This window comes from Salmo salar, chromosome 11 (assembly GCF_965601325.2).
Source record: "Salmo salar chromosome 11, fSalSal1, whole genome shotgun sequence".
NCBI classification, from domain to species: domain Eukaryota; kingdom Metazoa; phylum Chordata; class Actinopteri; order Salmoniformes; family Salmonidae; genus Salmo; species Salmo salar.
Window position 1 is genome coordinate 7,315,715 of NC_138301.1, and position 26,425 is coordinate 7,342,139.

Here is a 26,425-nt window from a genome sequence, read left to right on the forward strand (position 1 = left end):
AGGGTGGATTGGTGGGCCAGGTATACATTAGGTTTTGAGGCACAGTCTCACAAAATGCTTGCATTCACCCACTGTATGGTGGCAGGGTGGAGATGGTGGGTCCTGTGTTTTATGTGGTGTTGTGGTCTGGGTCTGGAGTGGGCTGTTCTGCTGGCTTGTCTGGGATAGTGTCCTGCTCTCTGGCAAACCTCAGCTTTCTGACCTCGTCCTTCAGTGCCATGTGTGCCTCTTTGGGATCTTTCACTTCACTTCAGTCCGTAGAGCAGCCAGCTCTCTCAGATAGCTGTTCATCTCTACCTTCTGCCCTCCGGATTTTGTTGGGGGGGTTGTGTTGGTTTGTTTTGTGGGCTTTTTCTGTCTGGGTTTTGTGGACTAGCTCTCTGAGCTCCACCATGTCTCTCTCCAGTTCTGTGAATTTATCCCTCTCAATGATGGAGTAGCAGTGCAGTTGTGGGACCTGGGTGTGTTCAGTGCTGGGGGGTGACTATCCTCGTCTGCAGGACAGTTTGAAGAGGTGTGATCAGACTCACTCATGATGGGGGAGTCATCACAGAGACCTTTTCCTGCTGTGCTCTCTCTTTGATCCTGTAAAGGTCCTGCTGGAACTGCATGAGGATGCCCTGCACTATTATTGTCCCAGACTTGTACACGTTGACAGAGGTTGTTTCAATTTCCTCAATGCCGAGTATTCTAAGTTTCCACCCTGGGCCAATACCCTCTCTCTTGACATAGGGGTAGTGTGCTCTTATAGCACTGTGGCATGCCAGGGGACGGTCTGTGTGGAAAATTAAGTTGCTTACGTTCTCCTTGCAGCAGTCAGCAAATATTGTCTCTGGATTGTCCTTGAGGAACTTGTTTTATTTTCTTTACTTATTCCTTGCAGTGTTATTTTTAATATCCATGGGGTACTGTATTGTAATGACCTCTGGACAGGGATAAGCCATTGGGGCTTCAAAGGCCTCTGCATTTGTTTTGGCTCAAGAGTTTTCACACATCTGACTTCACACTTCAGTGCTAATTGAAGGTGCCTCCAGGTCTGTTCTGTCCTAGCAGCTTGGTACCTTAGCGTAATATACATTTACTTAGCTTTATATTACAAAATTACAACAAAAGGATTATTCTTTTACTTTTGGGGGCTTCAGAAGTAGCTTCAGACTGAATATTACTCACTCAATTTTGTGTTGGATGGTATTTCTAGGTTCTGCATGTTTCTTCTGCAGGTTTTGGTTTGTTAAAAGTTTTTTCTTGATAGTCGTTGGTAGTAATAGTCCATTCAGGTAATTTTGTCCAAAACCAAGGTTTTAGGTATGGAATTTTGATTTGGATTGAAGGTTTTAATGTTGAGGTTAGTATACTGTTTAAGTCCTTGTGAAAAAATTATAGTTGATCTACATTTATCCAACTCTAATTCTACTTTTTTTGCAGAAGAACTCAGGAGTCTCTCGCTCTCTCTCGCTCTCTCGCTCTCATTATGTCACAGTAATGTAGTGTGACAGCTTAATCCAATCACTCCTCTCTCACTCCGGCATGCCTTATCCTCTACCACCCGGTCTCTGTCACTCATTTTCTTACTCACTCCATCCCTGCCTGTGCAGCAACCGGACACCCATCACTAAGGTAAGGCTTGTACTGTCACTGTTCAGGAGAAAAGAGACAATACACTTTATTAAGTGTGCTGCTTGTACATGCATAGGTTATACAGTACAGTCAGAAAAGAAGGGTTCTTCAGTTGCCCCCACAGGAGAATCCTTTTGGGTTCCATGTAGAACCCTCTGTGGAAAGTGTTCTACATAGAAGGGTTCTACCTGGAACAGAAAATATGTATCCTATGGGGTCAACCGAAGAACCCTTTAAAGTTCAGGATATAACCTTTTTTTCTAGGAGTGTACAAATCGCTTGCTAAAACACATTCATAGAGGTTGCTTTGGTTTACTTCCTGGCTGTGTCTGTACAGAACTTTAGATGGTCTCTTTTTATTTGTTCACTCTTAGAAAAACCAAACAGGGTTATTCGGCTATCCCCATTGGAGAACCCTTTGAATAACCCCTTTTGGTTCTAGGTAGAACCCGTTTGGGTTCCATGTGGAGCCCTTTCCACAGAGGGTTCTACATGGAACCTGAAAGAGTTCTACCTGCAACCAAAAAAGGTTCTACTTGGAACCAAAAAGGGTTATCCTATAGGGATAGCCACAGAACCCTTTTGGAACCCTTTTTTCTAAGAGTGTTCTGATGAAACATGTGTTGACTTCGTGGTTATGATGATGATACAATCTAAACAGTTGTGAAGAGCTCGTTTCAATGTTTCAAAAGACAGGCGTTTAGGTCTGATTCTGTTTGTAGGGATACTGGAATGATGCTAAAAGCTGTCATCAAGGCTACTTTGAAGAATCTCAAATATAAAATATATTTGGATTTAACTTTTTTGGTTACTACATGATTCCATATGTGTTATTTCCTAGTTTTGATGTCTTCACTATTATTCTACAATGTAGAAAATTGTAAAAATTAAGAAAAACCCTTGAATGAGTAGTTGTGTCCAAACTTGACTGCATACTGTATGTTAAAATAAAAAAGTGTGCACAATATTTGAGTTTTAAGAAAAGACAAATGCAAGTCTAGCTGTAATGCACACAGTGATGTGCTCTCTTCTTAAAATTCCACATGTAGTTTTATATCTGGATTAAACGAAGATGTACTGAAGCAGAAACACGTTGGTTGATCAGAATAACTATCAGGGATTGGCTATATGACAAAGTGCTGTGTTATGTCTTTGTTATGTGGATGATAGAGGAAGTCTGCTTTACTTTTCTAAATCCTTTCTTATGGTCAGGTGCTTCAGTGATGCATCATTTTCTGTTTTTTTCAGAGAGCTTTGACCACCACGTTTGTAATGCAATGTGAAAAAATGTCAAAAATGCAATTTGTATTACATGTATTTTGTATGTAAAAATACATGGCAGATTACAAAACTGATTGGAAAACATTTTCTTTGATTCAGAGTGTATAAGGGTGGGGTTCCCAGTGCCCCCTCATTGTAGCCCTGTAGTTAAGAGAAGATGCATGAAATAGGATTATCTTACCCCATGATCTTTCTTTCATCACTTAACTTTACTGTTGTTTTCATGTGAAGGGGCCGTATGTATCAAGCGTCTCAGAGTAGGAGTGCTGATCTACGATTACCCCCCTCCCCTCCCCCTCCCCCTCCCCAGTACATGTAATCTAATTAATTGTGATCTAAAAGGCTATCAACTGATCCAAAATCAGCACACCTACTCTTAGACTCCTAAAGTACAGCTGCTCTTAAAGTACTGTTTTAAGTGTTGTAATGAACAAAAAAATGATTACATGGGTTTTCTGTGAGCACAGTAATTTAATTGTTCTGGAGAGTAAGCCAATGTATTCTCTGTTCCAACTCTTTTCTCTTCAGTGTCAGTGAAGCTGCTGCAAGACCCTGTGACAATGGCTGCTGTAAGTTAATTTAGTAACTATTCAAAAGGTTACTAGCCTGGATGCCAGACTGTTTTAACTTTAGCCAACTAGTGAACTATTCTAAAGGCTTTTATAGCTAGAGTGGCAGTCTACTTCTGGCTTTACCAGTGCAACGGTGGTTGTATCGAGGTGCTTGGGTTGCCAACGAGGGTTGTTTCCCACTGGACAGCAGTTGCTTCCCACCGGGCACATGTGCCACATGTCAACAGTGGTAGAGAAAGTGGACAATTTTGAGAAATAACTTGTAATATTGGTAGTAACCATCTGGATGTTACCATGATACAGTCTTGGGCTCCCGTGTGGCGTAGCGCTCTAAGGCAGTGCATTTCAGTGCTACAGACCCTAGTTCGATTCTAGGCTGTATCACAATCGCCCGTGATTGGGAGTCCCATGGGGTGGCGCACAATTGGCCCAGTGTCGTTAGAGTTTGGCTGGGGTAGGCGGTCATTGTCTATAAGAATTTGTTCTTTACTGAATTGCCTAGTTAAATAAAGGTAAAAAAGAAAAAGCTAATTGGGGATAGTTTGTGCTGCAAGCCGGCCACACAACACGGGACGCAGTGTCATTCACCTTGAGTCAATATCAGGCCAGGATAACAGCTAAAGCACATTTATAGTATTGATTTTTACCGAAAATGTACAACTACGGCATTAACGTCTACATTTTTGTAAAAAAAACAACAACAAATGTATCTGATAAAAATTGAATGATTCTGAACACTTTCCCAAGTCCCAACTTCTGCAGACAAGTTTCAAATTCTCTCTGAAGTTTCAAGCCACAAGCATAAACTAGCTAGCTGGGAAGGGCTCATCAGGACGATTGACTGAACTGAATCCGTTCCTCTACACTCGACTCTCAGCTGCGCGACATACGTCATCAATTTGGGCACCAGACGTGTTTGTACATCCTCCCCCTTTCGGGGGACATATGAATGTCACTGTACGTCATTCGTTAACTCTGTTGTTGTTGTAAAATATGCAGGATCTGGGATGGGCTCCTCCTAATCTAAGAGGTGGCTTTAACAGCCCTCTGTCACACTCTGATCTGTTTCACCTGTCTTTGTGCTTGTCTCCACCCCCACAAGGTGTCTCCCATCTCCCCTCATTATCCCCTATGTATTTATACATGTGTTCTCTGTTTGTCTGTTGCCAGTTAGTTTTGTTCGTCAAGTCTACCAGAGGTTTCCCCCTTGCTCTTGTCTGTTTCTAGTTCCTGTATTCCTGGTTTTAGACCATTCTGCCTGCCCTGACCCTGAGCCTGCCTGTCGTCCTGTACCTTGTCTCACCACACTGGATTGACCTCTGCCTGCCCTGACCCTGAGACTGCATGCCGTTCTGTACCTTTTGGACTCTGATCTGGATTACTGACTGGTCGTTTTACCTGCCCCCTGTTCTAGTAATAAACGTTTGTTACTTCGACACTGTCTACATCTGGGTCTTCCCTAAAACGTGATAGTACGAACTGGCCATGACCGACCCAGCAGACTCAGACTAGCTCCACAATGCTGTCACCATTAGACAACATGAGGAGTTACCGCAATGTCTTATGGAGGAACTCCATACCCTGGCAGAATGCCATGAACAGGCGTTTGAGACTTTGCTGGAGCAATTCCGCACATTCCCCACTGGGCAGCGGGTCACACCCATAATCTCCCAGCCTACCCCAGTGTCCCGGGAACCCTGCTTACCTCCTCCGGAGCGCTACGCTGGAGATTCCGGAACCTGCCAAGCTTTTCTCTCCCAGTGCTCCCTCATTTTTGAGTTGCAGCCTTCTTCGTTCCCCTCAGATCGCTTGAGGATAGCGTACATCATAACGCTGATGTCCGGGAGGGCACTCGCCTGGGCCACGGCGGTGTGGGAGCAACAGTCGTCTGCCTCAGTCTAGAGTGGTTTGTGGCAGAAGTTCGTAAGGTGTTTGATTCTCCGGGACAGAGAGGCTGCTCGTAAGCTGCCCCAGCTACGTCAAGACTCCCTACGCTGCGTTTTTCGTACATTGGCGGCTGAGAGTGCCTGGAACCCAGAAGCCTTGTTCAACATGTTCCTTCACGGATTATCGGAGGTGGTCAAAGAGCTTGCAGCCCGGGAGCTGCCCATAGACCTTGACTCCCTCATAGCCTTGACCATCCGGATCGACGGGCGGCTTTGAGAACGTAGGAGTGATAGGGAATCTGTGCTCTCCACAGATTACGCCGACTCCACACCCAGAGCTGTCTATATTGTGGAACTGTGGGACATTTCGTAGCTACCTGCCCATTAAAAAATCAGGCTCATCAAGAAGCGACGAGTACTCTGGTGGGCCTTATGGAGAACTTTTCCTCTGCCCTTACTCGGACCCCTTTCCATGCCATCCTGCTGTGAGGAAACCAGACGAAATCTCTCTGGGTACTCATCGACTCTGGGGCCAATGAGAGCTTTATGGACGCTACCCTTGTGTCCAAGCTGGGCATCCCCACTTAGTCCCTCTCCATTCCCATAGATGTTAGAGCGCTGCACAGGCGTTCTATGGGCTGGGTCACTCACAATACCACTCCCATCAACTTACGAGTGTCAGGGAACCACAGCGAGGCAATCCAATTAATGCTGATTAAGTCTCCTTAGGTTCCCGTGGTATTGGGATTCTCTTGGCTCCAGCGACACAATCCAATTATAGACTGGACTGCTGGTGCCATCATGGGCTGGAGCCCGTTCTGCCATGCCCATTGTCTGAAGTCAGCGCAGCCTGCCCCGGGATGTCTTCCTGTGGGCTCGGAAGTTGCCCTGGACATCTCCGCCATTCCGGAGTACCAGGACCTCCGGGAGGTGTTCAGTAAGGCCTGGGCCAGTTTGCTTCCGCCGCAACGACCCTATGACTGCGGGATTGACCTTCTCCCAGGCACCACTCCACCCCAGGGACGACTGTACTCTCTGTCGGGTCCAGAGACCAAGGCTATGGAGACCAACATTGACGATTCCCTAGCTGAAGGGTGTATCTGTCCTTCTGCCTCCCCCGCCGGCTCAGGGTTCTTTGTGGAGAAGGACAAAAACCTCCTCCTGTGCATCGACTAACAGGGCCTCAACGACATCACCGTGAAGAACCGCTATCCGCTACCACTCATCTCCTCGGCCTTTTTGCCGCTCCATGGGGCCACCGTGTTCTCCAAGCTGGACCTACGGAAAGCCAAACCACCTGGTGCGGATACGGGAAGGAGACGAGTGGAAGATTGCCTTCAACACAGCCAACGGTCACTATGAGTATCTGGCCATGCCATTTGGCCTTACCAACGTCCCAGCTGTGTTCCAGGCTCTGGTTAACGATGCTCTCTGCATCATGTTGAACCGGTTCCTCTTCGTCTACCTCGATGACATCCTCGTCTTCTCCCGCTTTGCCAAAGAACACATCCGACAGGATCTCCAATACCTCCTGGAAAACCAGGTTTTTGTAAAAGCGGATAAGTGCAAATTCCATTGTTCCACCATCCCTTTCCTGGGTTACGTCATCACTGCAGGGAGTGAACAGATGAATCCCGGGAAGGTGAGAGCGGTGGTGGATTGGCCTCAGCCTACGTCCAGGGTGCAGCTGCAACATTTCCTGGGATTCGCCAACTTTTTTCGCCGCTTTATCCGGGGTTACAGCGCCCTGTCTGCACTCACCTATCCCAAAGTTCTGTTATTAATGTGCTCCCCAGCTGCTGATCGGTCGTTCAGGGATCTCAAACACCGTTTCACACAGCTCCCATCTTGGTTCGTCCTGACCCGTCCCTTCAGTTCGTGGTGGAGGCCAATGCTTCAGATGTCAAAGTGGGGGCTGTCCTGTCCCAGCGTTCTGCCCTGGATCTCAAGTTACATCCCTGTGCCTTTCTTCTCCCATCGCCTCATTGCCACGGAGAGGAACTATGATGTGGGGAATCGTGAGCTTCTCACTGTGAGGATGGCGTTGGAGGAGTGGAGGCACTGGTTGGAGGGGGCGGAACATCTGTTCTGTGTGTGGACCGACCACAAGAACCTGGAATATCTCCACACCGCCAAGCGTCTCAATTACAGGCAAGCTAGGTGGGACCTGCTCTTCACCCGGTTCAACTTCTCCCTCTCCTACCAACCAGGATCCAAGAACATCAAGCCGGATGCATTGTCACACCGCTATAGCCCCGCGGCTACACCCTCGGACCCCGAGACCATCCTTCCCACCTCATGTCTGATGACGGCACTCGGGAATAGGGAAGCAGATCCATGAGGCGCAGCGTTCCCAGTCAAACCCCGGGGGGCCCCAGATAACCGGATGTTTGTGCCTGATGCTGTCTGCTCCTCGGGTCCTGGAGTGGGCCCACTCCTCCAGGCTTGCCTGCCACCTGGGGTCCCATCGGACCCTGGCCTTTGTGTGACAACGCTTTTAGTGGCCTACCATGGTCCCGGACGTCTCCACGTTCGTCGCAGCCTGTCCGGTCTGTGCGCAGAACAAGACTCCTCGGCTAGCTCCGGCTAGTCTTCTTCAACCACTGCCTGTCCGCTTGCGTCCCACCTACTCAACAGCCAGTGTAATCCCGTGGCGCATTATTCAAATTACTCAAAAATACAAAAACTTCAATTTTTCAAACATATGGCTATTTTACACCATTTTAAAGACAAGACTCTCGTTAATCTAACCACACTGTCCGATTTCAAAAAGGCTTTACAACGAAAGCAAAACATTAGATTATGTCAGCAGAGTACCCAGCCAGAAATAATCAGACACCCATTTTTCAAGCTAGCATATAATGTCACATAAACCCAAACCACAGCTAAATGTAGCACTAACCTTTGATGATCTTCATCAGATGACAACCCTAGGACATTATGTTATACAATACATGCATGTTTTGTTCAATCAAGTTCATATTTATATCAAAAACCAGCTTTTTACATTAGCATGTGACTAGCATGTGACTAGCATTCCCACCGAACACTGCCGGTGAATTTACTAAATTACTCACGATAAACGTTCACAAAAAGCATAACAATTATTTTAAGAATTATAGATACAGAACTCCTCTATGCACTCGATATGTCCGATTTTAAAATAGCTTTTCGGTGAAAGCACATTTGGCAATATTCTCAGTAGATAGCCCGGCATCACAGGGCTAGCTATTTAGACACCCAGCAAGTTTAGCACTCACCAAAGTCAGATTTACTATAACAAAAATGTTATTACCTTTGCTGTCTTCGTCAGAATGCACTCCCAGGACTTCTACTTCAATAACAAATGTTGGTTTGGTCCAAAATAATCCATCCTTATATCCAAATAGCGGCGTTTTGTTCGTGCGTTCAAGACACTATCCGAAAGGGTAAATAAGGGTGACGAGCATGGCGCAATTCGTGACAAAAAAATTCTAAATATTCCATTACCGTACTTCGAAGCATGTCAACCGCTGTTTAAAATCAATTTTTCTCATAAAAAAGCGATAATATTCCGACCGGGAATCTGCGTTTAGGTAAACAGACAAAAGAAAATAAAGCATGGGGTCGACTCGGGCATGCGCCTAAGCCCATAGTACTCTGATCGGCCACTTGCCAAACGCGATAAAGTGTTTCAGCCAGAGGCTGCCTCGATATTGTTCAGCTTTTTCCCGGGCTCTGAGAGCCTATGGGAGCCGTAGGAAGTGTCACGTTATAGCAAAGATCCTCAGTCTTCAATAAAAAGAGCCAAGATGAAACACAACTTGTCAGACAGGCCACTTCCTGCATGGAATCTTCTCAGGTTTTGGCCTGCCATATGAGTTCTGTTATACTCACAGACACCATTCAAACAGTTTTAGAAACTTTGGGGTGTTTTCTATCCAAAGCCAATAATTATATGCATATTCTAGTTACTGGGCAGGAGTAGTAACCAGATTAAATTGGGTACGTTTTTTATCCGGCCGTGTCAATACTGCCCCCTAGCCCTAACAGGTTAAGTGTTCCCTCTTCCCGGAGGAAGAGCTCGGCATAACTTCGGTCCAGATGTTTGTCCACTGCTGTCGTCATACCTGGAAGAGAGCCCGGTCGACCCTTCTCAAGACCTCCTCCAGGTATCGACGACAAGCGGACCGCCACCGGACCCCGGCTCCCCAGTATCGTCTCGGCCAGAAGGTATGGCTGTCCACCCGGGATCTGCCACTTCGGGTGGAGTCCTGCAAACTTTCCCCCCGTGTTTGATGGCCCTTTGCCCATCTCCAAGGTCCTTAGCCCCTCTGCTGTTCATCTTCTGTTGCCCCGTACCCTCCGTATACATCCCACTTTTCATGTGTCGAAAGTCAAACCCATGTCTCACAGCCCTTTGTCTCCTGACCTCTCTCTGCCCTTGACCTGTCGTTTTGCCCGCCCCCTGTTACTTCGACACTGTCTGCTTCTGGGTCTTCCCTAAACTGTCATACCCTCCCTGTAATCATATGAGGCAGATGAAACAATCCATTCACTCACTGGTCTGGATCATTTGTGGTCTGTCCCTGGGATGTAGTGCAGGGGGATTTGTGTGTGTGTGTTTGTGTCTTTGCCTGAATGTTTGTTTGTATCTGCTGGTGTGAATTTCTCAAATGTTTTTGTCTGCACCTGCAGTTTGTCTGTAGACATTGAGATTCACCCTGTTTGACATAAATTGAAAAAAACTGAACCCAAACACTCTCTTACAGGGTGAGGTTTCCCATTCCAATTACCTTTCCATGAATTAAGTAAACGACTAATGCATTTTTTAAGTATTCGAATATGGCCACCAAAAAGACAACAGCAAAGATTCAATAATGTTACTTTCACCGATTTTTAAATCATGTTGGATCAATGATTACACAAGGAAGGGAGGTAATAAGGACAGAGGAAAGGAATGAAGGAATTTAAACAGGTTCTTCTATCAGTGAAACCCTGATTGTGTCCATCTGTCTAGACCGGAACGTTCCGTATGGTGTCGGAGGAGGAGCAGGCCATGAGGTCCAAAATGGAGCATCTGACTGTGAAGGACCACGGGCCTGTGTTTGGACCCTGTCCCAAACTGCCTGTACACACAATACAGAAGGTACTAACTATAACACCTTAAAAATCATTGTTTATGACATTTTAAATCCCAATAAAATATGTATTATAAAAAATTATGTATTGCCAGTTTTTATAAGGTGCACCCATCTAGTACTGGGTCGGACACCCCTTTGCCCCCAGAACAGTCTGAATTCTTCGGGCAAGGAGATGTTCCAGGAAAACATTCCCCACACCATTACACCACCGGCACCACCCTGTACCATTGACACCAGGCAGGATGGGGCCATGAACTCATGCTGCAGATGCCAAATCCTGACTCTGCCATGACGCTACAGGAACCAATTGTCCAGTGTTGGTGATCTCATGCCCACTAAAGCCGCTTCTTCTTGTTTTTAGCTGAAAGGAGTGGAAGCCGGTCTGGTCGCATGTTGCAATAGCCCATCTGTGACAAGGACCGATGAGTTGTGCGTTCCGAGATGCCATTGTACACACCACTGTTATACTACACCTTTCTTTGCCTGTTTGTGGCCTGCCTCTTAGCTAGCACGATTCTTGCCATTCTCCTTCGACCTCTCTCATCAATGAGCTGTTTTCGCCCACAGGACTGCGGCTGACTGGATATTTTTTGTTTGTCGCACCATTCTTGGTGAACCCTAGACACTGTCATGTGTGAAAAGCCCAGGAGGCTGGCCATTTCTGAGATACTGGAACCAGCGTACCTGGCACCGACAAATATACCACGCTCAAAGTCGCTTAGATCACTCGTTTTGCCAATTCTAACGTTCAATCTGCCTGCTTTATATAGCAAGCCATGGCCACATGACTCAGTCTGTAGGAGTGAACCATTTTCATGAACGGTGTGGTGTACCTAATAAACTGGCCACTGATGGTATGTAATCAATGTTAACATTATCATTACCCGTGATTGTGGTTGGTGACAGGTTATGTCTCGCTAAGGCAGCAATATAGCATTGTTGAATGCCGAAACAATTACAGCTAAAAGTCTTCTCCCTCTGTCAGTAAGGACACTGTCATCTTTTTTTAGGGTGTTTTCACACTTTCAGATCATTTCAGACAATTTTTGTGAACTCAGTGCGGTTCTCTTAATTTTTTGTGCAGTGTGAATTCTCCAAAGTAACTTAGATCCCTCAAAAGAGCCCCCGAAGTCAATCGAAGAGGTGGTCTGAGTTCGGTTTGCTTGAATTTCGCGGTCCGGTTCCCTTTTTTCGGGCAATGTGAACACAAAGCTCCCCAGGTTCGCTTGTCATTATTCCCGCACCACACACTAGGCTACAGCAACACTGTTTCTCCTGCCATAACCCATCACATTGGTGCCACAAAAGAGAGAAGATGATGATGAGCAGGTTCACAAAAAAAGTGCTGTTTTTGAGTATTGATTAGCGATTGTCAAGGATGCACAGAAATTACTGACACGATGTTCAGATTATTTGTTTGCAATATGTGATCTATAAGCTAAGAGCTTCATAAGCTGTTTATTCGATTGTGGGCTTTCAATAGTGTGACAAGACAACGCATTTGGTAAAATCACAACATAGGGTACAAAATCAGTGCTAGCTCTTAAAGGAGTAGGAGCCTACATTGGGTGTACAATTTTCAATTACATCATTATTAAATCTGCAGCTATTCTTCTGCTGTTTATTCTGTTACCAATAATATTTACTTGTTAATATTACCTTTTGATTATAATTATTATGTTTAATCTTTTAACTAAATGCAATCTATTAGCTTCCAAAATGAAAGTAGGTGTATATATAGCTGTCCGGTAACACGGAATCGCTTGTCCTGCACTTCGTAAAAACCCAGAGAGCATTGAGTGAATGTTGGAAAAAGATCTTGGTTGTAACGGTCGTCGTAGTATGTGGACCAAAGCACAGCGGGTTGAGTGCTCATTATATATTTATTTTGAACACTTAAGGAAAACAAAACAAGAAACCATACGAGCGATCAGGATTACAGGCTAAACACAGCTATGCAATCACAACTTCCCACCAAACCCAAACAAAACACACAAAACACACAGCTGCCTCCAATTGAAGGCCAAATCCATAAACTAAACATAGAACTAAAAAGACTAGACTAGAACAAAGAAATATACTAACATAGAACATAGCCCAAAAACCCCGGAAAACACTAACCAAACACCCCTCTACATAAACACACACCCCGAACCACATAAAACAAATACCCCCCTGCCACGTCCTGACCAAACTACAATAACAAATAACCCCTTTACTGGTCAGAACGTGACATTGGTTCCTTTCTAAACATAGCAACGAGAATGCAAAGAGGACTCAGACCACAAAATGGGTGAAGTGAGCTTTCAAAAGAGTCCTCATTCAAAGGAGAGGGCAGTGTGAAAACAAGGAGAACTGAGTTCTTTAGCTTTTTTTACCCCAGAGTTCACTTTAAAGAGGACTGAGATCGGTTCTTTTAAAGAGGGCTATATGTGAAACACCCTGAGTTACAGCAAGAGTCGCGCCTATTCCTTCCAAATGAGATTCACTCGTGTCTCTTCCAGGCGAAGGATGAACTCAATGAGACGGAGGAAAGGCGAGTGTCATCTCTGAAGGAGCTTAGGGCCATGATGAAAGAAAAGGCGGGAGATGGGGATGACCTGGCTAAGATGGTGCAGGAGCGCTTCGGGGACAAACCCGACTCCCTGCTGCTGCGCTTCATCAGAGCCCGCAAGTTTGACGTGACCAGAGCCCACGAGCTCCTGAAGGGTGAGTGGGAGAGGTTATAGTAAGAGTAGAGTTGCAAAAATATCAGTAACTTTCACAAAATTATCAAGTTTTCCATTAATCCTGGACGATATTCTGCTAATTTCTTCCTGATTCTGGAATCTTCCAATCAGGATTTCTGGAAAAACTGCGTAAGAGGTAGAGAGGTTGCATACTCTGTGTACACTCTTAGAAAAAAGGGTTCCAAAAGGGTTATTCGGCAGTCCCCATAGGAAAACCCTTTTTCGTTCCATGTAGAACCCTCTGTGAAAAGAGTCCTTCCTGGAACCAAAAATGGTTCTTCAAAGGGTTCTCCTATGGGAGAACCTTTTTAGGTTCTGGATAGCTCCTATATTTCTAAGGGATGCATGTTTTTGGCATGATGCTCCTTTTGTCAATGGCCGGAAAGATCAGACTAGTTAAATCCATCCATCAGGAGTGAATTGGCCAGTTGGGCTGGTCCATTTTCAGCCCAGTGGGCCTGTCTGACTTGATTATTATTTGCAAATAATGGAGGCCTCAAGCACAAAAGTTGTCTGGTGTGGGGGCTTCAAAGGAAAAAATGCCATCCATCCACCCACCCACATCTATCTGTGAATCTCTCCCTCCCACCATCCATCCACTCACTTACCAACCCATCCATCCATTTAATCAAGGTGTGGTAAATTATCAATCAATTAATCAAAGAATTGTAGAGAAGAATATTGGGAAGACATCATATGAAGTGTTGTCATCATCTTCATCCTGTTTGTCCCACACCGCATACTGTACCTCTGGTCTCCCATGTTTTCTTTGCCATAAACGTTGTGCAAAAGATTGAGTAATTTAGTGCCAAATATATATTTTTTGCACTGTTTTGAGTCTCTGAATCCTGCTCATCACTAGGACAGAGAGATGGCTGTTAATTAACTGTAGACTTAGTTGCTTTCAAAGTCCCCCGGACAAAGGAGCTCTTTTATACACAAATAGGGCAGAAAGTCTGTTAAGCCTATACGCATCCAGTGTTCTGCTGGGAACAGAGACAGGCTGTGCTTTCATCCCTCTTCCTCTCTTTCACACACCCACGCACACACAGACGTGCACACACACACACACCTGGCTATAAACATGCTACGGAGAGACATGCAAATAAACATGTCTCTTACAGTGGAATGGGTTAAGGAAGGAAAATAGTTGTAACTTTTGTTGCATTATACTATGATTATGTAACACACACATTCTTTCCTTGTGGGTTCAATGTGAAAGAGGAATGCACTTGTTTTCTGGGGTTAATTGGTGGTTCAGTATAAAGGGATTGGCGAGGCAAACACACCGTGAGGTTAATTGGTTCTGCAGTATGAAGGGGCTAGGGCAGGAGAGAAGTGAAGAAACACTGGTGTTATTGTCTTTGCTCACCATGTGAAAGCACATTGACAAATGCTTACAATTGCAAACTGTCCTAAATACTAGTGGTGAGGCGTACTCTGCTTTTAGTTGAGTCAAATGCATCAGCGTTAAAAAGGTTATTGAGGAAGCCCTCTGAAAACAGTCTTCGAGGAACCCCTGTGTAAAGGTTCAAACAGGATTTTTTTTTGTGATGGGAGAGGTTACATTTTGAACCTTTTTAATGATATATTGTCGAGGTGGCAGCCGAGGCTTACCGTCAAATCAAAGGGCACTCCTTCGATATAAAGTAGTTTTTTATGAAAATGAAAACGTGTCAGTTTGTCACTTTTCACAAGGTTGGAGTAATAACATGTTCAGCTACTTAAGACGTTGGCTCGAATCTAGGTTGTGCCATTCGATTTCGAGAAAATTAACAACTAAGAAATAATGTTTGACTTTTTTCACTGACTTCTCAAACCCCAAACCCCGGCCTGGTCTGTTTTGCAAGCGTTTCTATAAGTCGAGCGATGTTGTGCCTCTGGGTTTAGAAACTCTGTGATTATACAGTTCACGCGAAAGTATTTGGATCTGGTAAAAGGCCGACATTGGTAAAAAATACTATTTGTATACAAATGCAAACATTGTGATTTTAGAGGCACAAAGTACCAATAGCCTATGATTAAAGGGACTGCATGGGAACCTATTATTTAGCTCTCACCATCATGTCACATGAAACATTATCAGCTTTCTTATTAGCCTATTTCGATCGCAATTTTTACATGGCAGAGAGTAACAATTCCAGACAGAATAAACTTCAGTTTGTTGGCAAACTCCAAGGTCCTATGATAACAGCCTATATGTTTTGTGCACAACGACATCTGGGTTTTCCGAGACATTATAGTTTGACAGGTGCTGTTTGCAGTAAGAGCAAGAAAACAAGAACTGATTTGATAAATTGATGCTTAAAACCAACTACTCCGCACATATTTTACATGAATGGACTATATCAAACTTTTTGGAAAAGGCAAGTTCACTTTCTCATCATGAATGCATCTCAAGTGCAAGTGCGCTGTTCAGCAACTCACGTCAGCAGGATGGGCTGCCTTTTCATTAGGAGGTACGTCTACCGTCAATCAAAAATAATGATTAACACTTCCTCAATTTAAATATTATGTGGACACCTATACATTTGACAGCCAAGCACAAGATATCAGTGTAGCCTTTTATCATCTAGACATGATGTTGAAATATCTTCATGCCTAGAATAAAAAACTCCAGGCTTCCATCATAAGACTCAATTAAATGAAAGAAAAACTAATGCCATTTCGAAACATCCTTGCTTTCTTTGTTAAATCTTACAAGAAGCTGCTTTAAAAATCAAGCAGACAATAGCAGATGACCAACATCAATTTAGGGATATTGACTAATTGTCCCGCTGATGGCCAATCAGGTGTCAAGTGTTCAGATTGATTATAATGAATCTTTCCTCGATGGAGTCTGGAGAGATTCGGTGTGTTGCTGACAAGTTCGAGGGTATCGGCCAGAACAAACCACAGTGTCTTGCTAAAGGCAATTCCTATTCAACATATGCTGTTTGAGTCTACTTTTCCCAAAAATATTGTAGGCCTAGTTGTATTATTGACAATTTAGATTCTAGATCAAATTGAAAAAAAAATGAATTATTACAAAGTTAAACACTTTTGTTTTGGTTTCTTAGTTTGTTCTAGGCTATTGAAAATGTGCACGTTTTTATTTATGAATAAATATATTAGTAGGCTTACAGATTTATCAAGTAATCCGCCCAACCCTGTTTTATTCTGTCTACAAGGAAGGCAACAGAAGGAGCGCATGCAGCTCAGATTATGATTTTTGACAAAGAAATACACTGAGTAAACCCAACATTAGGAACACCTACCTAATGTTGAGTAGCACCCCCTTTTGCCCTCAGAACAGCCTCAAGTTGTCTGGATGTCCTTTGGATGATGGACCATTCTTGACATGCGGGAAACTGTTGAGCATGAAAAACCCAGCAGCATTGCAGTTGCAGTTGACACAAACCAGTGCACCTGGCCCCTACTACTGTTAAAAAGCACTTAAATATTTTGTCTTGCCCATCCACCCTCTGAATGGCACACATACACAATCCATGTCTTAATTGTCTCAAGGCTTAAAAATCCTTCTTTAACCTGTCTCCTCCCGTTCATCTACACTGATCGAAGTGGATTTAACAAGTGACATCAATAAGGGATGATAGCATTCACCTGGTCAGTCAAAGACATGGAAAAACCAGGTGTTCTTAATGTTTTCATACACAGTGTAGTATAGGCTCTTTTCAGACAGGTTTAAACAGCCAACCATGTTTGTGTGCAAGCGGTCGAATGAAAGAGAAAATATAAAGCTTTGCGGCGGTGCTTCGGTGCTGCTTGGGGCGTAGGGGTGTCAGCCTTATGAACTGTACTGACCTCATGTGTTCTTCAAAAGGGACTTCATTCAGCTGAATTTGCGGGTGTTAGGAGTAGTTAAATCATTAACCCCATTTTGTTGTGGTTTTCAGTCAGGTTAATGTATTCACTAAGGTTAATGTATGAACTCTTTAGGACTGACCTCATTGGTCGTAGCCTGAGTGCCAGTCTGTTTGTATACAATGTAAGTCAACTTTGTGTTGCCTAAATTCCTCTGTCACTCATTGTCATGGCAATGTTGGCTTCAAACTGACACCAATGGAGTAGGCAAGAGCCCAAACAGATCTGGGAACAGGCTACATTGGTGTTGTTAGGGCAATGTTAATATGTGCTCTTCAAGAGGAACCTTATTGATTTCATATCTGTGGCTGTTTCTGCACAGGTTATGTGCGCTTTAGGAGGGACTACCCTGAGCTGTTTGAGAACCTAACCCCCGAGGCGGTCCGCAGCACCGTTGAGGCGGGCTACCCTGTGGTCCTGCCCAGCAGGGACAAGTACGGCCGCGTAGTGCTCCTCTTCAACATCGAGAACTGGGACCTGGAGGAGGTCACCTTTGATGAGGTAGAGTATACAAATTACGGCTGCAAAATGCCAGAAACTTTCATTTTTGGTTTTTGATATAAATATGAACTTGATGGAACAAAACATGCATGTATTGTATAACATAATGTCCTAGGAGTGTCATCTGGTGAAGATCATCAAAGGTTAGTGCTGCATTTAGCTGTGGTTTTGGTTTTTGTGACATTATATGCTAGCTTGAAAAATGGGTGTCTGATTATTTCTGGCTGGGTACTCTGCTGACATAATCTAATGTTTTGCTTTCGTTGTAAAGCCTTTTTGAAATCGGACAATGTGGTTAGATAAAGGAGAGTCTTGTCTTTAAAATGGTGTAAAATAGTCATATGTTTGAAAAATTGAAGTTTTGGGATTTTTGAGGAGTTTGTAATTCGCGCCACTCCCTATCATTGGATATTGGTGAGGTGTTCCGCTATCGGAACATCTAGATGTAAGAGGTTAAAATCCCCAGCTACAATAAATGCGGCCTCAGGATATGTGATTTCCAGTTTGCAGAAAGTCCAGTGTATTTCCTTGAGGGCCGTCATGGTATCGGCTTAAGGGGGAATATACATGGTTGTCACTATAACTCGAAGAGAATTCTCTTGGGAGGTAATACGGTCTGCATTTGATTGAGGTATTCTAGGTCAGTGAACAAAAGGACTTGAGTTTCTGTACGTTATCACAATCACACCATGAGTGGTTAATCATGAAACATACACCACCGCCCTTCTTCTTGCAGGAGAGTTCTTTATTCCTGTCTGCGCGATGTACTGAGAGAGCCATGATTCCGTGAATCAGTTTGTTACAGTCCCTGTCTCTCTGAAAGGAGATCCTCGCCCTGAGCTCGTCTACTTTATTGTCCAGAGACTGAACATTAGCAAGTAATATACTCGGAAGCGGTGGATGGTGTGCACGCCTCCTGAGTCGGACTAGAAGTCCACTCTGAATGCCACTTCTCCACCGGCGGTGTCTTGGAGTAGCCTTTGGGATAAGTAGAATTGCCCTGGGGGGTACTACCAAATAATCCAATTCAGGAAAGTCTTATTCCTGATTGTAATGCTATTGAGTTACTGCTGCTCTGATATCCAAAAGTTCTTTCTGCCTGTATGTAATAACACAAAAAACTTTCTGGGCTAATAATGTAAGAAATAAAACACAAAAAAAGGAAATACTGCAAAGTTGCTTAGGAGCTAGACGCAGAGCTTCCATGTCTGTCGGCACCATATTAGAGACTCATGAGACAATCAATCCTTATGAATTTCTCTCTCCTTTCTCCCTTTTCCTCCACTCTCTCTCGCCCTCTGTAATAGACCCTGCGAGCATACTGTGTGATCCTGGAGAAGTTGTTGGAGAATGAGGAAACCCAGATCAATGGTTTTGTACTGATAGAGAACTTTAAGGGTTTCACCATGCAGCACGCCTCTGGCATCAAACCCACTGAGCTCAAGAAGATGGTGGATATGCTGCAGGTCAGAGCAGCAACACACACAAATCAATAGACAATATCAGACTTAGAGGCAGCCTCACACAGAAAATAGTTATATACCTACAGATTGTTAGTTCTGGATGCAGTTCAGTAAGGCACAATGTAGAAAGACATTTCTCAACAAAAAACGAAAATGGGCATTCTCAATGGGACAGTTCAAGTGGTAACATTTTACTTGACACCCAACGTCATAACACGTTATGACAAGGCGATAACCATGTCATAATATGTCATAACAGCAGACATAACTTCTCATGACCTTTTATAATATGGTAATAACACTGTCATTACACATATATTTAGACCTTTTGTGACACATGACACCTACATAAGAGTGTAAAAATCCACAAAATCTACCACGGTAGTTATTTTATGGCTCGTTATGACACTTGCATAACAGTGTCAAAACCCACAAAACCTACAACGCAAGGCAAAACCTTCCATTACACCATAGCCTATGTGTCAACAGTATGTTTTTTTGTTGATGACCATATTAAATTATCATTGTAATTGCGCACACATTGACGTCAGACATGAACCTACCCCAATGCTCTGTTGCTGTCATAAAGTGTATTTTCTACTTGTTATTAAAAATATGATGAAAAAAACATGACTGTAAAGAATTCATTACAACAACAAAGATTTTAAGAAACAAACGTTTCAACAAAAGGAAACTTCTTGGTAGTGAAAAACCTATTTGAATAAATGTGAGTTTTGACATTCTTATGTAGGTGTCACAACCATACATAAAATAATGCAATATATGTCACAACACGTGTAAATATATGGGTCATGACAGTGTTATCACCATATGACAGGTTATGACAAGTTACGTTAGCTATTATGACATGTTATAACACTGGGTGTCAAGTAAAGTGTTACCGTTCAAGTAGTGCCTATCTGTTTCAGTACATTAAAACAATTATAATAATGAATGCCTACTGAACAAGGCAAGGCCCTAATCAGACCAGTGGCTATCACTAGTATTCGTCCATTCTAACATTACCATCTAGGAACTACTCAGATCTGATAAGACCAGACAGTCCAAACAAAACAGAAAGATCAATGTGCAGTATGTGATCAGTCTAGCTGTCCCACTTCCCACTAACAGAAAATGAAGACCACTCAGTATGATCGCCGATACTATTTGTATTATGTGGTTGAGGATCCTTATTGGAATGTCTCTCTAGATGTGCTAAATGTGCTTATTGCCTACATGAGTCTGACCCAGCCTGTGTTGGTCTCTGTTGTGTGCACTGCAGGACTCGTTCCCGGCACGTTTCAAGGCAATCCATGTGACCCACCAGCCCTGGTACTTCACCACCACTTACAACGTGGTCAAACCATTCATGAAGAGCAAGCTGCTGGAGAGGGTAAGAAGGAGGAGGAAGAGGTGGGGGAGGTGGAGGGTATGAATAGAGGTGCAAGGGGATGGTGGCAGAGGGTGAGATGGAGGAAAAGGAGAATGGCAGAGGTATGGGGTAGGTTAAAAGGAGGGAGAAGGGCAGCAGCCCATGTGCCAGTCTGTTTTTTACATTTTTGGCAAACACTCTTATCCAGAGCGACTTACAGGAGCAAGTAGGGTTATGCTTTGCTAAAGGGCACATCAAACGATTTTTTACCTAGTTGGCATCGGGGATTCGAACCAGAAGCCTTTTGGTTACTGGCTCAACGCTCTTAACCGCTAGGCTACCTGCCGCTAGGCTACCTGCCGCTAGGCTACCTGCCGCTAGGCTACCTGCCGCTAGGCTACCTGCCGCTAGGCTAGCTGTTTCTCTTTCAGCCTCATCCATTTTCTTGTTTGGCAAGGTTTGTGCACTGTAGCTTAGCTACAACAAGATGTCAGCATTAGGGAACATAATCAATGTATTTGGCGTAATAGTTTTTCTGTAGTTCCATACAGATACCAGATATTTATTTATTTTGCAGGATGCAGGTGTCCAAATAAATAAAAAAAATACTAAAGATCTTACTCCAATCTTATGATGTACCCTTGGAATTTGCACTTGCTGCTGTTGTCAAAAGAAGTAGTGTGAGTCTTGTATACTTAAATTCCCCTGTATATAGCAAGGAAAACCTAAGTTGATACATTTAAAAAGAAATTGGTACCAATCAGTGGTGGCCGCTAATTGGCTGAATACCAGATGCACGAGGTGGTTGGAGTTGTCAACAAAGCAGCATGGCAAAAATGATGCCAAGTTTTCGAACTACCGGTAGTTTCTTTGAGAATATATATAAAGTTATTTGTGCGTTTGAACAACAGCATAAATACACCTATTTCACTTATGCATGTCAAAAACTGAATGATCACTGCTGCACATGCTTCCACTGTTTTGAACAGATTAAATTATATTATTTAGAATGAGCAGCCAGCTGATGTCACTAACCCACGAGTTCACCAGGGAGAACGCAACAAGCATGCAAAAGTGAAAACACATTATCTAAGTTGGGATAGCTAGCTAACATGTCACAAAGGATGATGCTCTAGCCAGTTATTAACTTTAATTCTGAAATAACTTAATATTTCCAAGTTAGTCAGATATCAGTTTAGGAAGACTTGAAATTGGCATGGGAGCTACCTAGCTAGCAAGCTACCACCTAGCTATAGCTGCTTATCAAAGGTAGATAACTACTTAGACCAAAGAATCGACCAAACTACTTCACAATGTTTCTCAAAATTACTGTAGCTGGCTAATTTAATTTCATCATTATTTGTGATACACAAGGTTTTATGCTGTTTTAGTCCACACGTCGCCCTTTCACCTACAATTGAACCTGATGAACAACATGGGGGGAAACAATAAAATTGTCCATGCTTTTTTGTCTTACCAGATCCGCGACGAGAAGGTTCTAGCTAGTGTATTCCTCTGTCCTTCGACTCTTGTTTGAATATAGTTGTGTGGTTTATTGGGTGCACATGCTCCCATGACTGTTATGATCATTTATTTACAATTAACTTTTTGCTTTAGCGCTGTCTGTACCTAATAGAGCAGATCTAGTCTCACGTGCGGAAGTAGTCTGGCACAAGAAACTCATTGGGAGACTAGAGCAGACCCAGAAGGTCTGGCTGAATGGATGCATATTTGAACGCCGCAGAACGGTCCATTTTCTTTGTGCTGTTAAAATTTATGCTATGAAATCTTGCCTTGTCATTGAGGCAATGTTGGCACGGCCTATGCGTGCTGCTGCTGGCAGCAACTGAGGGGCAGAGTTACTGAACTGCTTGTTTATAACAAAATATTTTTGAAACAGGAAACTGTACACATTTACCGCACTTCTATGAGCATTGAAAACATAATGCATGAAGATGTTTATACACTGCTCAAAAAAATAAAGGGAACACTTAAACAACACATCCTAGATCTGAATGAAATAAATAATCTTAAATACTTTTTTCTTTGCATAGTTGAATGTGCTGACAACAAAATCACACAAAAATAATCAATGGAAATCCAATTTATCAACCTATGGAGGTCTGGATTTGGAGTCACACTCAAAATTAAAGTGGAAAACCACACTACAGGCTGATCCAACTTTGATGTAATGTCCTTAAAACAAGTCAAAATGAGGCTCAGTAGTGTGTGTGGCCTCCACATGCCTGTATGACCTCCCTACAATGCCTGGGCAGGCTCCTGATGAGGTGGCGAATGGTCTCCTGAGGGATCTCCTCCCAGACCTGGACTAAAGCGTCCGCCAACTCCTGGACAGTCTGTGGTGCAACGTGGCGTTGGTGGATGGAGCGAGACATGATGTCCCAGATGTGCTCAATTGGATTCAGGTCTGGGGAACGGGCGGGCCAGTCCATAGCATCAATGCCTTCCTCTTGCAGGAACTGCTGACACACTCCAGCCACATGAGGTCTTGCATTGTCTTGCATTAGGAGGAACCCAGGGCCCACCGCACCAGCATATGGTCTCACATGGGGTCTGAGGATCTCATCTCGGTACCTAATGGCAGTCAGGCTACCTCTGGCAAGCACATGGAGGGCTGTGTGGTCCCCCAAAGAAATGCCACCCCACACCATGACTGACCCACCGCCAAACTGGTCATGCTGGAGGATGTTGCAGGCAGCAGAACATTCTCCACGGCGTCTCCAGACTCTGTCACGTCTGTCACGTGCTCAGTGTGAACCTGCTTTCATCTGTGAAGAGCACAGGGCGCCAGTGGCGAATTTGCCAATCTTGGTGTTCTCTGGCAAATGCAAAATGTCCAGCACGGTGTTGGGCTGTAAGCACAACCCCCACCTGTGGACGTCGGGCCCTCATACCACCCTCATGGAGTCTGTTTCTGACCGTTTGAGCAGACACATGCACATTTGTGGCCTGCTGGAGGTCATTTTGCAGGGCTCTGGCAGTGCTCCTCCTGCTCCTCCTTGCACAAAGGCGGAGGTAGCGGTCCTGCTGCTGGGTTGTTGCCCTCCTACGGCCTCCTCCACGTCTCCTGATGTACTGGCCTGTCTCCTGGTAGCGCCTCCATGCTCTGGACACTACGCTGACAAACACAGCAAACCTTCTTGCCACAGCTCGCATTGATGTGCCATCCTGGATGAGCTGCACTACCTGAGCCACTTGTGTGGGTTGTAGACTCCGTCTCATGCTACCACTAGAGTGAAAGCACCGCCAGCATTCAAAAGTGACCAAAACATCAGCCAGGAAGCATAGGAACTGAGAAGTGGTCTGTGTTCTCCACCTGCAGAACCACTCCTTTATTGGGGGTGTCTTGCTTATTGCCTATAATTTCCACCTGTTGTCTATTCCATTTGCACAACAGCATGTGAAATTTATTGTCAATCAGTGTTGCTTCCTAAGTTTACAGTTTGATTTCACAGAAGTGTGATTGATTTGGAGTTACATTGTGTTGTTTAAGTGTTCCCTTTATTTTTTTGAGCAGTATATATATGTATGTATGTGTGTGTGTATGTATGTATACACACACACTTACACTACCGGTCAAAAGTTTTAGAACACCTACTCATTCAAGGGTTTTTCTTTATTTTTACTATTTTCTACATTGTAGAATAATAGTGAAGATATCAAAACTATGAAACTACTATGAAATATTTAGATTTGTTTAACACCAAGAAAGTGTTAAACAATCTAAATATATTGTATATTTGAGATTCTTCAAAAAGCCACCCTTTGCCTTGATGACAGCTTTGCACAGTCTTGGTGTTTTCCAACAGTCTTGAAGGAGTTCCCACATATGCTGAGCACTTGTTGGCTGCTTTTCCTTCACTCTGCAGTCCGACTCATCCCAAAACATCTACATTTGGTTGAGGTTGGGGGATTGTGAAGGCCAGGTCATCTAATGCAGCATTCCATCACTCTCCGTCTTGGTAAAATAGCCCTTACACAGCCTGGAGGTGTGTTGGGTCATTGTCATGTTGAAAAACAAATTATAGTCCCTCTAAGCCCAAACCAGATGCGATGGCGTATCGCTGCAGAGTGCTGTGGTAGCCATGCTGGTTAAGTGTGCCTTGAATTCTAAATAAATCACAGACAGTGTCACCAGCAAAGCACCCCGACACCATAACACCTCCTCCTCCATGCTTTACGGTGGGAAATACACATGCGGAGATTACCCGTTCACCCACACCGCGTCTCACAAAGACACGGCGGTTGGAACCAAAAAGATCCAATTTGGACTCCAGACCAAAGGACAAATTTCCACCGGTCTAATGTCCATTGCTCGTGTTCCTTGGCCCAAGCAAGTATCTTCTTCTCATTAGTGTCCTTTATTAGTGGTTTCTTTGCAGCAATTCAACCATGAATCCCTGTTTCACACAGTGTCCTCTGAACAGTTGATGTTGACATGTCTGTTACTTGAACTCTGTGTAACATTTATTTGGGCTGTAATTTCTGAGGTCAGGGCTTTGTGATGGCCACTCCAATACCTTGACTTTGTTGTCCTTAAGCCATTTTGCCACAACTTTGGAAGTATGCTTGGGGTCATTGTCCATTTGGAAGACCCATTTGCGACCAAGCTTTAACTTCCTGACTGATGTCTTGAGATGTTGCTTCAATATATCCACATAATTTTCCTACTCATGATGCCATCTATTTTGTGAAGTGCATCAGTCCCTCCTGCAGCAAAGCACCCCCACAACATGTTACTGCCACCTCCGTGCTTCACGGTTGGGGTGGTGTTCTTCGGCTTGCAAGCCTCCCCCTTTTTCCTCCAAACATAACAATGGTCATTATGGCCAAAGAGACCCTTGATGAAAACCTGCTCCAGATTGCTCAGGACCTCAGACTGGGGCCAAGGTTCACCTTCCAACAGGACAATGACCCTAAGCACACAGCCAAGACAACGCAGGATTGGCTTTGGGACAAGTCTCTGAATGTTCTTGAGTGGCCCAGCCAGAGCCTAGAATTGAACCCGATCGAACATCTCTCGAGAGCCCTGAAAATAGCTGTGCAGCGATGCTCCCCATCCAACCTAAATTTCAATCTGTCCCTTAGCAAAGGATTTATCGAGGCAATTCTTATTAAAGTCACCTAAGATTATACATTTATTTGACCAATACATTGAATTAACAGTGGTGATAATATTGTTTATGGAGTCTACTAAATGTTAACAATCATCAATTACTTTTTCTCATGTAGTTATTTTAATAAATAATCCTTCAATATCTAAAGGGACAATCTCAGGTGAAATCTTCATAGAAAGTAATTAACTGAGGATATAGGCTGCCCCACCTCAAGTGCACCTATCAATTCTAGATAATATGTAACCCTGGATTTTTTACTCAGTGTCTGAAATGTTGGTATTCAACCATGTCTCTGAAATTGTTAATTATGAATGTATTGTGCACCTACCTTTTCCTCTCCTCTAATTTTGGTCTGTGGCTCCTCCTCTTGGCAGGTCTTTGTTCACGGTGATGAGTTGGATGGCTACCTGAATGATTTTGATGCTGACATCCTGCCTGCAGACTTCGACGGGAAAGCCCCCCTCACTGACTGCAAGGCCATCGCTACCAAGCTGTTTGGGTCCGAGGACACAGCGCTCTAACACCATACTGTCACATTATGAAGCAAGGCTGGAACAGACTGTGGTCCAGTCCAAAACGAACAGCTAGCACCTAACCCTGGACACTTGATGCTCCCACAGATCAGTGAGGCAGAATAGATGGGGGTGAAATTTCTACCATGTTGCCTACAGGGGTATTCAGTTCGATCAGCTCTTCAAGTGGGCATCAAGATGAGTGTCTTGGGTTTAGGGGCTAGTGGTTGATTTACGACTGGGCAATAGGAACACAAGAATAGGAATGTTGAATAGAGGACATGGACAGTAAAAGTACATAATGTGAATTGTTTTTTACAGCACAGAAAAGTGTAGCTCCTCCATATACAGAAGTTAACTTTTGAAT

The 26,425-nt window shown here is 44.0% G+C and overlaps 1 protein-coding gene across 1 annotated transcript; it reads left to right on the plus strand.

Annotated features, from left to right (window-relative positions):
- The first annotated feature begins 1,529 nt into the window (after positions 1-1,529).
- Positions 1,530-26,425, plus strand: rlbp1a (retinaldehyde binding protein 1a). Its single transcript, XM_014126243.3, has 8 exons — positions 1,530-1,617; positions 3,427-3,467; positions 10,356-10,484; positions 12,984-13,188; positions 17,395-17,573; positions 18,881-19,039; positions 20,319-20,429; positions 25,921-26,425. Exons 2-8 carry the CDS (start codon positions 3,459-3,461, stop codon positions 26,065-26,067), a joined length of 939 nt encoding a protein of 312 aa, XP_013981718.1. The 5' UTR covers positions 1,530-1,617; positions 3,427-3,458; the 3' UTR covers positions 26,068-26,425.

Bases quoted from the DNA above. Each gene is read 5' to 3' on its own strand.
- rlbp1a (XM_014126243.3), top strand. The intron at 17,574-18,880 runs GTAGAGTATACA...CCTCTGTAATAG, and splicing joins AGGAGGTCACCTTTGATGAG to ACCCTGCGAGCATACTGTGT. The intron at 20,430-25,920 runs GTAAGAAGGAGG...TCCTCTTGGCAG, and splicing joins AGAGCAAGCTGCTGGAGAGG to GTCTTTGTTCACGGTGATGA.